Source organism: Entelurus aequoreus, linkage group LG11 (assembly GCF_033978785.1).
Source record: "Entelurus aequoreus isolate RoL-2023_Sb linkage group LG11, RoL_Eaeq_v1.1, whole genome shotgun sequence".
Lineage (NCBI taxonomy): Eukaryota > Metazoa > Chordata > Actinopteri > Syngnathiformes > Syngnathidae > Entelurus > Entelurus aequoreus.
The window spans coordinates 1,364,594-1,380,103 of record NC_084741.1 but is presented as its reverse complement, the minus strand read 5'-3'; the positions used below and the strand labels follow the sequence as shown (position 1 = coordinate 1,380,103).

Sequence of the window (15,510 nt, the reverse complement as noted above, 5' to 3'; positions counted from 1 at the left end):
TACTAGCATGTATCGCCACATTAAAAATTGCTAATGCTAATAACTACTAGCATGTATCGCCTGCTTGAGCACGGGCAATGTATAGCGGACTTTGCGGTGGCTCCATGGAAATGTGACGTTTGGCACTTTGGTTAACTCCGCCCACCAGTTTGAACATTTATTTGACCAACATGTCGTGCAAAGCTTCTTTTTGTATTATTGCGCCTGTAAATTCCACGAAGTCTGGCCGAGGAAAATTTGACCAGCCAGGCCGCACCAAACCTCGCGCGTCTCCGGATCCAGACACCACGGAGGGGTCGGTTGTCGACTCGGCCATTTTGTAAGTCGGACGATGGACGAAATGCGAGTGGACATCCTTAACACCCGTCGTCAGAGGAGAGATAGCGGCGGTCCCGGAACCATTCAAAAGCATTCTCTCGTCCCATAGCGGGCCTGGAGCTCGCTGCCAATGCTAATGCTAACCAACTAACGGACATCCGTGCTCGCGTCAACAAGCTAACTTGCTAAAGGAATGCGACGATCTGCTGGAAAAATATCCGAGTGGTAGGCTGGGAGGGCCCTCGCCCCACTGAGTTGGACCGTGTCCAACCGGACCCTGCGCGCCTTGGGCCTAAGGATGGCCAACCTCCTTGTTGTAACGGGCGGGTGAGGCTTCTCCGCTGTCCTCTATGGGTAAAACGACTTGACTACAATCATGTCCCGACGTGAAGTTGCACCGGACTCTGTCTCGAGGGCACGCTAAAATGCTAGCTGATCACTGCTGTCAAGGACTACAAATCCCAGGAGCATAAGATACCTTTTCTGGATCCTCACTGGGGTAGTGTTGCTACTGGCTTTGTTCTGGGCTCGTTTTGGCTAACATGACTACTATTTGAGTTTGTCAAAGTCTTGTTGACTTTGACTCGGACAGTGTTGTTGCCAGATGTGCTACAGCTTGACGACAAGCACCCACCCTGCATGCTAGGCCTAAAGTTGGCCAAACTCCTCGTTGTACCAGTGAATTTATTTCAAGTCCGGAACTAGAATCCACGAGGGGCGGGTGATGCTTCACCGCTATCTTATACGGGTAAAAGGATTTACATTTTTTCCGGACTTTACTCCGGCCGTAACTTGGAAACCAGCTGCCTTTCATGTCCCGACGTGAAGTTTGGACTCCTTCTCTTGGCGACGTTGTGGATCACTTGATCCAACGGCCAGACTCCCAGATTCGAGGACCCGGTACAGGCGGCAGACTTTGCGGAGAAAAATATCAAAATAGGAGTTGCACCGGACTCTGTCTCGAGGGCACGCTAACATGCTAGCTGATCACTGCTATCAAGGACTACAAATCCCAGGAGCATAAGATACCTTTTCTGGATCCTCACTCGGGTAGTGTTGCTACTGGCTTTGTTCTGGGCTCGCTTTGGCTAACATGACTACTATTTGAGTTTGTCAAAGCCTTGTTGACTTTTCTCCGCCTCACTCGGACAGTGTTGTTGCCAGATGTGCTACAGCTTGACGACAAGCACCCACCCTGCATGCTAGGCCTAAAGTTGGCCAAACTCCTCGTTGTACCAGTGAATTTATTTCAAGTCCGGAACTAGAATCCACGAGGGGCGGGTGAGGCTTCACCGCTATCTTATACGGGTAAGAGGATTTCGATTTTTTCCGGACTTTACTCCGGCCGTAACTTGGAAACCAGCCGCCTTTCATGACCCGACGTGAAGTTTGGACTCCTTCTCTTGGCGACGTTGTGGATCACTTGATCCAACGGCCAGACTCCCAGATTCGAGGACCCGGTACAGGCGGCAGACTTTGCGGGGAAAAATATCGAAATAGGAGTTGCACCGGACTCTGTCTCGAGGGCACGCTAACATGCTAGCTGATCACTGCTGTCAAGGACTACAGATCCCAGGAGCATAAGATACCTTTTCTGGATCCTCACTCGGGTAGTGTTTCTACTGGCTTTGGCCAGTTGCCAGTGAGTTTATTTCAAGTCCGGAACTAGAATCTACGAGGGGTGGGTGAGGCTTCACCGCTATCTTGTATGGGTAAGAGGATTTCGATTTTTTTCCGGACTTTACTCTGGCCTTAGCTCGAAAACAAGCCGCCTTTCATGTCCCGACGTGAAGTTTGGACTCCTCTTGGCGACGTTGCGGATCACTTAATCCAACGGCCAGACTCCCAGATTCGAGGACCCGGTACAGGCGGCAAACTTTGCGGAGAAAAACATCAAAATGGGAGTTGCACCGGACTCTGTCTCGGGAGCACGCTAACATGCTAGCTGATCACTGCTATCGAGGACTACAAATCCCAGGAGCGTAAGATACCTTTTCTAGATCCTCACTCGGGTTGCGTCGCTACTTATTTTGAAAAGTATGGAAATAGCAAACTATCGGTGTGGGGACGACCCTCCACTAAACACGCACACCTGTCACTAGCCCTGTGGTGTCACCATTTCAAAGAAGTCAACTTGAAAAAAGTCAGGTCGCTACAATGATAAGAATGAAAAAACAATGCATGTGCTGCCGGGCACAAAATGGCTGAATAAACCAAAGCATGTTTTTCACCAATCGTCCACAAAAAAAAGGGTTTTATTGAAGTGTGCAATAATTGTCATCATCCCAGTTGTACACGACCAATGTGGTAGAGTCAATGTGTCTGGCAGACTTATCCTGTCTCGGGAGACTGCGTGTTGACGATGTCCGAGGTGGAGGAGGGAAAAGGTGTGCCGGCGTATTCCGTCCTGGTCCAGCAGCACAGCACCAAAGGTGCCGGAGTCTCTCGAACTGTGGAGCTCCAAGTCTACGACATGCAGCTCACCATGGAGGCTGGCGTCGTGTGGGCCATCAAGGTACTTCTTGCTAGCATGCTAACTGTTAGCATGTGAGCGTTAGCAACATTTTTGGTATGAACTCACCATAAAACTGCCATAGCACTTTCGGTACTTAGAGGTATCCCCTTAGGTCGGGGGTCGGCAACCCGCGGCTCTAGAGCCGCATGCGGCTCTTTAGCGCCGCCCTAGTGGCTCTCTGGAGATTTTTCAAAAATGTATGAAGAATGGAAAAAGATGAGGGGAAAAATATAAATTTTTTTGTTTCAGAATGTTTTCTGTGGGAGGACAAACATGACATAAACCTCGCTAATTGTTATAAATCACACTGTTTATATTAAACATGCTTCACTGATTCGAGTATTTGGCGAGCGCCGTTTTGTCCTACTAATTTTGGCGGTCCTTGAACTCGCCGTATAGTTTGTTTCCATGTATAACTTTCTCCGACTTTCTAGGACGTGTTTTATGCCACTTTTTCTATCTCATTTTGTCCACCACACTTTTAACGTTGGGCATGAGTGCACAAAGGTGAGTTTTGTTGATGTTATTGACTTGTGTGGAGTGCTAATCAGACATATTTGGTCACTGCGTGACTGCAAGCTAATCGATGCTAACATGCTATTTAGGCTAGCTATATGTACATATTGCATATGCCTCATTTGTAGCTATATTTGAGCTCATTTAGTTTCCTTTAAGTCCTCTTAATTACATTTATATCTCATGACACATGTAATATGGCTTTTAATTTTTTGCGGCTCCAGACAGATTTGTTTTTGTATTTTTGGTCCAATATGGCTCTTTCAACATTTTGGGTTGCCGACCCCTGCCTTAGGTGGTTGCATGCTAACTGTTAGCATATGCGCATAATATAAAACCACTACAGAACTGCTATTGCAATTTCTTTCTGGGTGGTAGCAGGCTAACTGTGTTTGTGTGAGTCAGGTGGACGACGTCAGAGTCCCACTTCCCGCCTGGCTAGCGGACGGACAAGTGCTAGCTTATCAGAGCGGCATCAACGTGGTGGTGCAGACGGACTTCCACCTCAAGCTGGTCTTCAACTGCGCGGCAGGCGTCATCCTCCAGATCCCGTCCACCTACGGGGGTCTACCAGCCGGTCTCTGCGGGAACTTCGACGGTCTCGCGTCGGACGAGCCGCCGTCAAACATCTCAGCGTTGGTGGCGGAGAAGGAAGGCGTGGCCTGCGGGACCGGCTGCGGAGACACGCCCTGTCCCGACACGGCTGGACCCAAGACCCCGGAGGCTGAAGACGCCTGTGGCGTCATCAAGGACCGGCTGGGACCTTTGGCAGGATGTCACGCCTCCATAGCGCCGACAGCCCACTTTGATACCTGCGTCAGGTAGGAACATCTCCAAACTCCACCTTCTGCCCTGAAACCATCTCAACGTCTCCAATGGAGGTCCCCAGAAACTAGAACACAGTAGAACCTCGGTTTACCATCTTGTCAATTGCTAACTGTTAGCATTTGAGCTATTTGCATCATTTTCCAAACTTAGACGGTCTTATGTAAAATGACTACAGAACTGTTTAGAACTTTTAGCACATATCGCTGTCTTTCAGGTGCTAGCATGCTAACTGGTAGCATTTGAGCTCTTTGCATCATTTTCCAAACTTAGATGGTCTTAAGTAAAATGACTATATAACTGTTTAGAACTTTTAGCACATATCACTCTTTCAGGTGCTAGCATGCTAACTGTTAGCATTTGAGCTCTTTGCATCATTTTCCAAACTTAGAGGGTCTCATGTAAAATGACTACAGAACTGTTTAGAACTTTTAGCACATATCGCTGTCTTTCAGGTGCTAGCATGCTAACTGTTAGCATTTGAGCTCTTTGCATCATTTTCCAAACTTAGATGGTCTTAAGTAAAATGACTATATAACTGTTTAGAACTTTTAGCACATATCACTCTTTCAGGTGCTAGCATGCTAACTGTTAGCATTTGAGCTCTTTGCATCATTTTCCAAACTTAGATGGTCTTAAGTAAAATGACTATATAACTGTTTAGAACTTTTAGCACATATCACTCTTTCAGGTGCTAGCATGCTAACTGTTAGCATTTGAGCTATTTGCATCATTTTCCAAACTTAGACGGTCTCATGTAAAATGACTACAGAACTGTTTAGAACTTTTAGCACATATCGCTGTCTTTCAGGTGCTAGCATGCTAACTGTTAGCATTTGAGCTATTTGCATCATTTTCCAAACTTAGATGGTCTTAAGTAAAATGACTATATAACTGTTTAGAACTTTTAGCACATATCACTCTTTCAGGTGCTAGCATGCTAACTGTTAGCATTTGAGCTCTTTGCATCATTTTCCAAACTTAGATGGTCTTAAGTAAACTGACTATAGAACTGTTTAGAACTTTTAGCACATATCACTCTTTCAGGTGCTAGCATGCTAACTGTTAGCATTTGAGCTCTTTGCATCATTTTCCAAACTTAGATGGTCTTAAGTAAAATGACTATATAACTGTTTAGAACTTTTAGCACATATCACTCTTTCAGGTGCTAGCACGCTAACTGTTAGCATTTGAGCTCTTTGCATCATTTTCCAAACTTAGATGGTCTTAAGTAAAATGACTATATAACTGTTTAGAACTTTTAGCACATATCACTCTTTCAGGTGCTAGCATGCTAACTGTTAGCATTTGAGCTATTTGCATCATTTTCCAAACTTAGACGGTCTCATGTAAAATGACTATATAACTGTTTAGAACTTTTAGCACATATCGCTGTCTTTCAGGTGCTAGCTTGCTAACTGTTAGCATTTGAGCTCTTTGCATCATTTTCCAAACTTAGATGGTCTTAAGTAAAATGACTATATAACTGTTTAGAACTTTTAGCACATATCACTCTTTCAGGTGCTAGCATGCTAACTGTTAGCATTTGAGCTATTTGCATCATTTTCCAAACTTAGACGGTCTCATGTAAAATGACTATATAACTGTTTAGAACTATTAGCACATATCGCTGTCTTTCAGGTGCTAGCTTGCTAACTGTTAGCATTTGAGCTCTTTGCATCATTTTCCAAACTTAGATGGTCTTAAGTAAAATGACTATATAACTGTTTAGAACTTTTAGCACATATCGCTGTCTTTCAGGTGCTAACATGCTAACTGTTAGCATTTGAGCTATTTTCATCATTTTCCAAACTTAGACGGTCCTAAGTAAAATGATTACAGAACTGTTTAGAACTATTAGCACATATCGCTGTCTTTCAGGTGCTAGCATGCTAACTGTTAGCATTTGAGCTCTTTGCATCATTTTCCAAACTTAGATGGTCTTAAGTAAAATGACTATAGAACTGTTTAGAACTTTTAGCACATATCACTCTTTCAGGTGCTAGCATGCTAACTGTTAGCATTTGAGCTATTTGCATCATTTTCCAAACTTAGACGGTCCTAAGTAAAATGATTACAGAACTGTTTAGAACTATTAGCACATATCGCTGTCTTTCAGGTGCTAGCATGCTAACTGTTAGCATTTGAGCTCTTTGCATCATTTTCCAAACTTAGATGGTCTTAAGTAAAATGACTATAGAACTGTTTAGAACTTTTAGCACATATCACTCTTTCAGGTGCTAGCATGCTAACTGTTAGCATTTGAGCTATTTGCATCATTTTCCAAACTTAGACGGTCTCATGTAAAATGACTACAGAACTGTTTAGAACTTTTAGCACATATCGCTGTCTTTCAGGTGCTAGCATGCTAACTGTTAGCATTTGAGCTCTTTGCATCATTTTCCAAACTTATATGGTCTTAAGTAAACTGACTATAGAACTGTTTAGAACTTTTAGCACATATCACTCTTTCAGGTGCTAGCATGCTAACTGTTAGCATTTGAGCTATTTGCATCATTTTCCAAACTTAGACGGTCCTAAGTAAAATGATTACAGAACTGTTTAGAACTATTAGCACATATCGCTGTCTTTCAGGTGCTAGCATGCTAACTGTTAGCATTTGAGCTCTTTGCATCATTTTCCAAACTTAGATGGTCTTAAGTAAAATGACTATAGAACTGTTTAGAACTTTTAGCACATATCACTCTTTCAGGTGCTAGCATGCTAACTGTTAGCATTTGAGCTATTTGCATCATTTCCCAAACTTAGACGGTCTCATGTAAAATGACTACAGAACTGTTTAGAACTTTTAGCACATATCGCTGTCTTTCAGGTGCTAGCATGCTAACTGTTAGCATTTGAGCTCTTTGCATCATTTTCCAAACTTAGATGGTCTTAAGTAAAATGACTATATAACTGTTTAGAACTTTTAGCACATATCACTCTTTCAGGTGCTAGCATGCTAACTGTTAGCATTTGAGCTATTTGCATCATTTTCCAAACTTAGACGGTCTCATGTAAAATGACTACAGAACTGTTTAGAACTTTTAGCACATATCGCTGTCTTTCAGGTGCTAGCATGCTAACTGTTAGCATTTGAGCTCTTTGCATCATTTTCCAAACTTAGATGGTCTTAAGTAAAATGACTATATAACTGTTTAGAACTTTTAGCACATATCACTCTTTCAGGTGCTAGCATGCTAACTGTTAGCATTTGAGCTATTTGCATCATTTTCCAAACTTAGACGGTCTCATGTAAAATGACTACAGAACTGTTTAGAACTTTTAGCACATATCGCTGTCTTTCAGGTGCTAGCATGCTAACTGTTAGCATTTGAGCTCTTTGCATCATTTTCCAAACTTAGATGGTCTTAAGTAAAATGACTATATAACTGTTTAGAACTTTTAGCACATATCACTCTTTCAGGTGCTAGCATGCTAACTGTTAGCATTTGAGCTATTTGCATCATTTTCCAAACTTAGACGGTCTCATGTAAAATGACTACAGAACTGTTTAGAACTTTTAGCACATATCGCTGTCTTTCAGGTGCTAGCATGCTAACTGTTAGCATTTGAGCTCTTTGCATCATTTTCCAAACTTAGATGGTCTTAAGTAAAATGACTATATAACTGTTTAGAACTTTTAGCACATATCACTCTTTCAGGTGCTAGCATGCTAACTGTTAGCATTTGAGCTCTTTGCATCATTTTCCAAACTTAGATTGTCTTAAGTAAAGTGACTATATAACTGTTTAGAACTTTTAGCACATATCACTCTTTCAGGTGCTAGCATGCTAACTGTTAGCATTTGAGCTCTTTGCATCATTTTCCAAACTTAGATGGTCTTAAGTAAAATGACTATATAACTGTTTAGAACTTTTAGCACATATCACTCTTTCAGGTGCTAGCATGCTAACTGTTAGCATTTGAGCTATTTGCATCATTTTCCAAACTTAGACGGTCTCATGTAAAATGACTACAGAACTGTTTAGAACTATTAGCACGTATCGCTGTCTTTCAGGTGCTAGCTTGCTAACTGTTAGCATTTGAGCTCTTTGCATCATTTTCCAAACTTAGATGGTCTTAAGTAAAATGACTATATAACTGTTTAGAACTTTTAGCATATATCACTCTTTCAGGTGCTAGCATGCTAACGGTTAGCATTTGAGCTATTTTCATCATTTTCCAAACTTAGACGGTCCTAAGTAAAATGATTACAGAACTGTTTAGAACTATTAGCACATATCGCTGTCTTTCAGGTGCTAGCATGCTAACTGTTAGCATTTGAGCTCTTTGCATCATTTTCCAAACTTAGATGGTCTTAAGTAAAATGACTATAGAACTGTTTAGAACTTTTAGCACATATCACTCTTTCAGGTGCTAGCATGCTAACTGTTAGCATTTGAGCTATTTGCATCATTTTCCAAACTTAGACGGTCTCATGTAAAATGACTACAGAACTGTTTAGAACTTTTAGCACATATCGCTGTCTTTCAGGTGCTAGCATGCTAACTGTTAGCATTTGAGCTCTTTGCATCATTTTCCAAACTTAGATGGTCTTAAGTAAAATGACTATATAACTGTTTAGAACTTTTAGCACATATCACTCTTTCAGGTGCTAGCATGCTAACTGTTAGCATTTGAGCTATTTGCATCATTTTCCAAACTTAGACGGTCCTAAGTAAAATGATTACAGAACTGTTTAGAACTATTAGCATGTATCGCTGTCTTTCAGGTGCTAGCATGCTAGCTGTTAGCATCTATGCCTTATTACTCTTCTTCTCTATTGCTCCTGTTAGAAAACTGTGGAGTAAAATAACTGTCAAAACTCCACAAAAACACAAAAATGTTTTTCATCACTGCCAAAGATTTTAGGTAAATCAACTATTTTCTGTAAGCAAAAAAACTATTTTCATCAATTAAAAAAATTATTTGTTTTTATTAAATACATTTGGGACCATAAAAAAAAACTGTTTTCTGGAAGTAAAATAAAAATTAAAAGTAAAAAAAACAAAACAATCCCCTTCAATTAAAATGATTGGCAAAAAAAACTTTTTTTTTTCCAATTAAATAACGAATCGAAACAAACAACATTTTTTTTTCTTGAATTCAACAATTTACAAGTGAAAAAAAAAAAAAAAGTTTTTCTTGAACTAAAAAAATTACTGGCAAATTAAAAAAAACAATTTCCTTAAAATAAAAAACAATTTGCAGGGTAAAAAAACCCCCCAACAATTTTCTTGAATTAAAAAATTATTTGCTAGTCAAATAAAACTATTTTTCTGCAATTGAAAAAAATATTTCCGAGCATAAAAGCAATTTTCTTGAAGTAAAACAAATGATTCGCACGTTTTTTTTATTTTATTTTATTTTTTTTTTGATTTTTATTTTTTTTTGATTCGCAAGTTAAAAAAACAACAATATTTTCTTCATTTGTAAAAATATTCTGCTAGTAAAAAAATATTTTTTTTTTCAAATAAATAATTTGCAAGTAAAAAACTATTAACTGCAATTGAAAACTTTATTCGCAAGTAATTCTCAAGTTATTTTTTAAATAAAAAAAAACATTCGCAACTCAAAAAAACCCCAAAAACAAAACAAAAAACCCCCACCAATTTTATTGAACTGAAAAGAAGACTGGCTCCTGACTTAGTGACTGGGGGACTAGACAACCAATATGTGCTGTCGCCTTCAGGGAGGTGTCGGCTGCGGGACGCCACCCAGACGCGGCGTGTGCTCACGTACAGAACTATGTCAGCGCTTGTCAACTCGCTGCTGCCGACGTCAGCAAATGGAGGAGCGACACTTTCTGTCGTAAGTCAGAGCTTTTCTTCCATTGAGTACGCTCACGTCTCCGGTGTTAGCACGATGACGCTAGCTTGATGACATTACGATAGCAGGTAGAAACATGCATGCAAACACTCTTACAGACATCACACAATGGACGCTTTGGTAAGTAAAAAATAGTTGTAGTTATATTGTAATATTGGTTTTGGTATTGGTTTTACTTCCGGTTCAAGGCAAAACAGGAAGTGCGTGTATAAGTATATATGTAGCATTCTTTGAAGTGTGAAATGAGATGTCGTGTGAGGTGTGTTTGTCTTGGCAGCGCTCACCTGTCCGGCAGGAAGTCACTATGAGCTGTGCTCATCCTCCTGCTCGTCCACCTGCGTCTCTCTGGAGAGGTCCGATCCCTGCCCCGTGTGCCAGGAGGGTTGCCAGTGCGACGCCGGCCTCCTGTCCGACGGCGAGCGCTGCGTGCCGGTGGACAAGTGCGGCTGCTGGGCAGACGGACATTATTACATGGTAAGGTCTCTGCCGCGCCAAGGACCACACCCGGTCCTAAGGACGTCCCGGGTCGGAGTTATGGTCGCGATGAGCGTTGAGACGGTGTATTCTCCTTGCAGTCGGAGACCTCGGTCCTCACGGAGGACTGTTCCGAGCGATGCGTGTGCCAGTCTGGACAGCTGACCTGCAGGCCAGCAGGGTGCCGGGAGGAGGAGGAGTGCGCCATCAAGGACGGAACCCTGGGCTGCTTCCCCACAGGTCGGTCCTCAACCTGATCCTCCGTTTGAGGGGATGGAGTCAGTCCCAGTTGCCTGTGGACTCAACGACAGCACGCGTACCGACCATCTTTGCCACCTGCTAGAAAGTGTCTTCTTCAGTCATGGTTTTTCTCCTCGTACTTGTTTCAGTGATTCCGACACAGCAAGTTGGTTTTTAGCAGGCTTTTGTTTGGTGTTTTGTTCTTGTTTGATTCGTAAAGAGTTGTATAGAATACATCGTGCTTCTGTTTCAGACGCTGGAATACGTTTTTGGAACAAACTTTTTGAAGCGGTGCGGTGTCTTCAGTGATGCGGACGCTGTATCGATCCATTGTGGTGAAGAAGGAGCTGAGCCGGAAGGCAAAGCTCTCAATTTCCTGGTCGATCTACGTTCCCATCCTCACCTATGGTCATGAGCTTTGGGTTATGACCGAAACGACATGATCACGGGTACAAGCGGCCGAAACGAGTTTCCTCCGCCGGGTGGCGTGGCTCTCCCTTAGAGATACGGTGAGAAGCTCTGTCATCCGGGAAGAACTCTAAGTAAAGCCGCTGCTCCTTCACATGGAGAGGAGCCAGGTGAGGTGGTTCAGTCATCTGGTTAGGATGCCACCCAGGTGTTTAGGGCACGTCCGGCCGGCCTCGGGAAGTCCTGTGGGGAGTGCTCAGAGAGTATGGGGAATCGGACTGTCTGATTGTGGCGGTCCACTCCCTGTATGATCAGTGTCAGAGCTCGGTCCGCATTGCCGGCAGTAAGTCGGACACGTTTCCAGTGAGGGTTGGACTCCACCAAGGCTGCCCTTTGTCACCGATTCTATTCATAACTTTTATGGACAGCATTTCTAGGCGCAGACAGTGCGTTGAGGGGATCCGGTTTGGCTGCAGGATTTGGTCTCTGCTTATTGCAGATGATGTGGTCCTGATGGCTTCATCTGGCCAGGATCTTCAGCTCTCACTGGATCGGTTCGCAGCCTAGTGTGAAGCGACTGGGATGAGAATCGGCACCTCCAAGTCCGAGTCCATGGTTCTCACTCAGAAAAGGGTGGAGTGCCATCCCCGGGTTGGGGAAGAGATCTTGCCCCAAGTGGAGGAGTTCAACTACCTCGGAGTCTTGTCCACGAGTGAGGGAAGAGTGGATCGTGAGATCGACAGGCGGATCGGTGCGCCGTCTTCAGTAATGTGGACGCTGTATCGATTTGTTGTAGAGAAGAAGAATCTGAGCCGGAAGGCAAAGCTCTCAATTTACCGGTCGATGTACGTTCCCCATCCTCACCTATGGTCATGAGCTTTGGGTTATGACCCGAAAAGACAAGACCACAGGTAGAAACGGCCGAAATTAGTTTCCTCTGCCGGGTGGCGGGGCTCTCCCTTAGAGATAGGGTGAGAAGCTCTGTCATCCGGGAAGAACTCTAAGTAAAGCCGCTGCTCCTTCCCATGGAGAGGAGCCAGGTGAGGTGGTTCAGTCATCTGGTTAGGATGCCACCCGAACACCTCCCTAGGGAGGTGTTTAGGGCACGTCCGGCCGGCCTCGGGAAGTCCTGTGGGGAGTGCTCAGAGAGTATGGGGATTCGGACTGTCTGATTGTGGCGGTCCACTCCCTGTATTGTCAGTGTCAGAGCTCGGTCCGCATTGCCGGCAGTAAGTCGGACACGTTTCCAGTGAGGGTTGGACTCCGCCAAGGCTGCCCTTTGTCACCGATTCTGTTCATAACTTTTATGGACAGCATTTCTAGGCGCAGACAGTGCATTGAGGGGAACCAGTTGGGCTGCAGGATTAGGTCTCTGCTTATTGCAGATGATGTGGTCCTGATGGCTTCATCTGGCCAGGATCTTCAGCTCTCACTGGATCGGTTCGCAGCCGAGTGTGAAGCGACTGGGATGAGAATCAGCACCTCCAAGTCCGAGTCCATGGTTCTCACTCAGAAAAGGGTGGAGTGCCATCCCCGGGTTGGGGAAGAGATCTTGCCCCAAGTGGAGGAGTTCAAGTATGCAAATCACCTGCAACAAAAAAGCTCGAATTTACGGTGAAAGGTCTCGCATTAACGTTGATATGTTTTGGGGGGATCGAGTACTTCTTACCCCACACAGTTTACTTCATTGCTGTGATGACCTTTGCTTGTTCCAGATCCGTGTGCGGAGGTTTCTTGCCGGACCAAGGAGGTCTGTGAAGTATCAGAAGGCCAAGGGGTTTGTGTTCCTGAAAGCAGCGTTTTGTGCTGGGCCTTTGGAGATCCGCACTACACCACCTTTGACGGCTGGAGCTACTCCTTCCAGGGAACATGTACCTACGTCCTTGTCAACACCACAGGTCTGTCACACACCCCAAGTCTGCATTGCGAGTCACCTTTGCAGTATTCACTTCCATTTGCAGTCCGACGTACAAAGTACTCTATGAAGGATCCTCAGAGTATTCAATCCACCTGCAACTGAACTGTTTAGTTTTTCTTAGAAGACCTTTTGTCTCTCATCCAAGTAGACTTCATGACCATGGATTTAGATTGGTCACATCTAGTCTTAGACTTAGATTGGTCACATCTAGTCTTAAACTTAGATTGGTCACATCTAGTCTTAGACTTAGATTGGTCACATCTAGTCTTAAACTTGGATTGGTCACATCTAGTCTTAGACTTAGATTGGTCACATCTAGTTTTATACTGAGATTGGTCAGATATAGTCTTAGACTTAGATTGGTCAGATCTAGTCTTAGACTTAGATTGGTCAAATCTAGTCTTAGACTTAGATTGGTCACATCACATTGGGGACGGCGTGGCGAAGTTGGTAGAGTGGCTGTGCCAGCAATCGGAGTGTTGCTGGTTACTGGGGTTCAATTCCCACCTTCTACCTTCCTAGTCACGTCCGTTGTGTCCTTGGGCAAGACACTTCACCCTTGCTCCTGATGGCTGCTAGTTAGCGCCTTGCATGGCAGCTCCCTCCATCAGTGTGTGAATGTGTGTGTGAATGGGTGAATGTGGAAATACTGTCAAAGCGCTTTGAGTACCTTGAAGGTAGAAAAGCGCTATACAAGTATAACCCATTTATCATTTATCTAGTCTTAGACTTAGATTAGTCCCATCTAGTATTAAATTTGGATTGGTCACATCTAGTCTTAGACTTAGATTAGTCCCATCTAGTATTAAATTTGGATTGGTCACATCTAGTCTTAGACTTAGATTGGTCACATCTAGTTTTAGGCTTAAATTGGTCACATCTAGTCTTAGACTTAGATTGGTCACATCTAGTCTTAGACTTAGATTGGTCACATCTAGTTTTATACTGAGATTGGTCAGATCTAGTCTTAGACTTGGGTTGGTCACATCTAGTCTTAGACTTAGATTGGTCACATTTTGTCTTAGACTTAGATTGGTCACAGCTAGTCCTAGACTTATATTGTTCACATCTAGTCTTAGACTTAGATTGGTCACATCTAGTCTTAGACTTAGATTGGTCACATCTAGTCTTACACTTGGATTGGTCACATCTAGTCTTAGACTGAGATTGGTCACATCTAGTTTTATACTGAGATTGGTCACATCTAGTCTTAGACTTAGATTGGTCACATCTAGTCTTAGACTTAGATTGGTCACATCTAGTCTTAGACTTAGATTGGTCACATTTTGTCTTAGACTTAGATTGGTCACATCTAGTTTTAGACTTGGATTGGTCACATCTAGTCTTAGACTTAGATTGGTCACATCTAGTTTAGGCTTAAATTGGTCACATTTTGTCTTAGACTTAAATTGGTCACATCTAGTCTTGGACTTAGATTGGTTACATCTAGTCTGAGACTTAGATTGGTCACATCTAGTCTTAGACTTAGATTGGTCAGATCTAGTCTTAGACTTAGATTGGTCACATCTAGTCTTAGACTTAGATTGGTCAGATCCAGTCCTAGACTTACATTGGTCACATCTAATCATAGACTTAGATTGGTCACATTTAGTCTTAGACTTAGATTGGTCAGATCTAGTCTTAGACTTAGATTGGTCACATCTAGTCTTAGACTTAGATTGGTCAGATCTAGTCCTAGACTTACATTGGTCACATCTAGTTTTAGACTTAGATTGGTCACATCTAGTCTTAGACTTAGATTGGTCAGATCTAGTCCTAGACTTAAATTCGTCACATCTAGTTTAAGACTTAGATTGGTCACATCTAATCTTAGACTTAGATTGGTCACATTTTGTCTTAGACTTAGATTGGTCACATCTAGTTTTAGACTTGGATTGGTCACATCTAGTCTTAGACTTAGATAGCTCACATCTAGTTTAGGCTTAAATTGGTCACATTTTGTCTTAGACTTAAATAGGTCACATCTAGTCTTGGACTTAGATTGGTTACATCTAGTCCTAGACTTAGATTGGTCACATCTAATCATAGACTTAGATTGGTCACATCTAGTCTTAGACTGGTCAGATCTAGTCTTAGACTTAGATTGGTCACATCTAGTCTTAGATTTAGATTGGTCAGATCAAGTCCTAGACTTACATTGGTCACATCTAGTTTTAGACTTAGATTGGTCACATCTAGTCTTAGACTTAGATTGGTCACATCTAGCCTTGGATTTAGATTGGTTACATCTAGTCTAAGACTTAGATTGGTCACATCTAGTCTTAGACTTAGATTGGTCACATGTAGTCTTAGACTTAGATTGGTCACATATAGTCTTAGACTTAGATTGGTCACATCTAGTCTTAGACTTAGATTGGTCACATCTAGCCTTGGATTTAGATTGGTTACATCTAGTCTTAGACTTAGATTGGTCACATCTAGTCTTAGACCTAGTCTGGTCACA

General features: G+C 42.8%; 1 protein-coding gene across 1 annotated transcript in view; it reads left to right on the top strand.

Annotated features, from left to right (window-relative positions):
- The window catches only part of LOC133660498 (IgGFc-binding protein-like), a 58,975-nt gene that overhangs the window by 43,330 nt on the left and 135 nt on the right, over positions 1 to 15,510 (top strand). The window contains exons 19-24 of the mRNA XM_062064036.1: positions 2,648 to 2,833; positions 3,755 to 4,170; positions 9,870 to 9,988; positions 10,284 to 10,480; positions 10,582 to 10,720; positions 12,844 to 13,026. Coding sequence (XP_061920020.1) covers positions 2,648 to 2,833; positions 3,755 to 4,170; positions 9,870 to 9,988; positions 10,284 to 10,480; positions 10,582 to 10,720; positions 12,844 to 13,026 — 1,240 coding nt within the window. The remainder of the gene's footprint in view (positions 1 to 2,647; positions 2,834 to 3,754; positions 4,171 to 9,869; positions 9,989 to 10,283; positions 10,481 to 10,581; positions 10,721 to 12,843; positions 13,027 to 15,510) is intronic.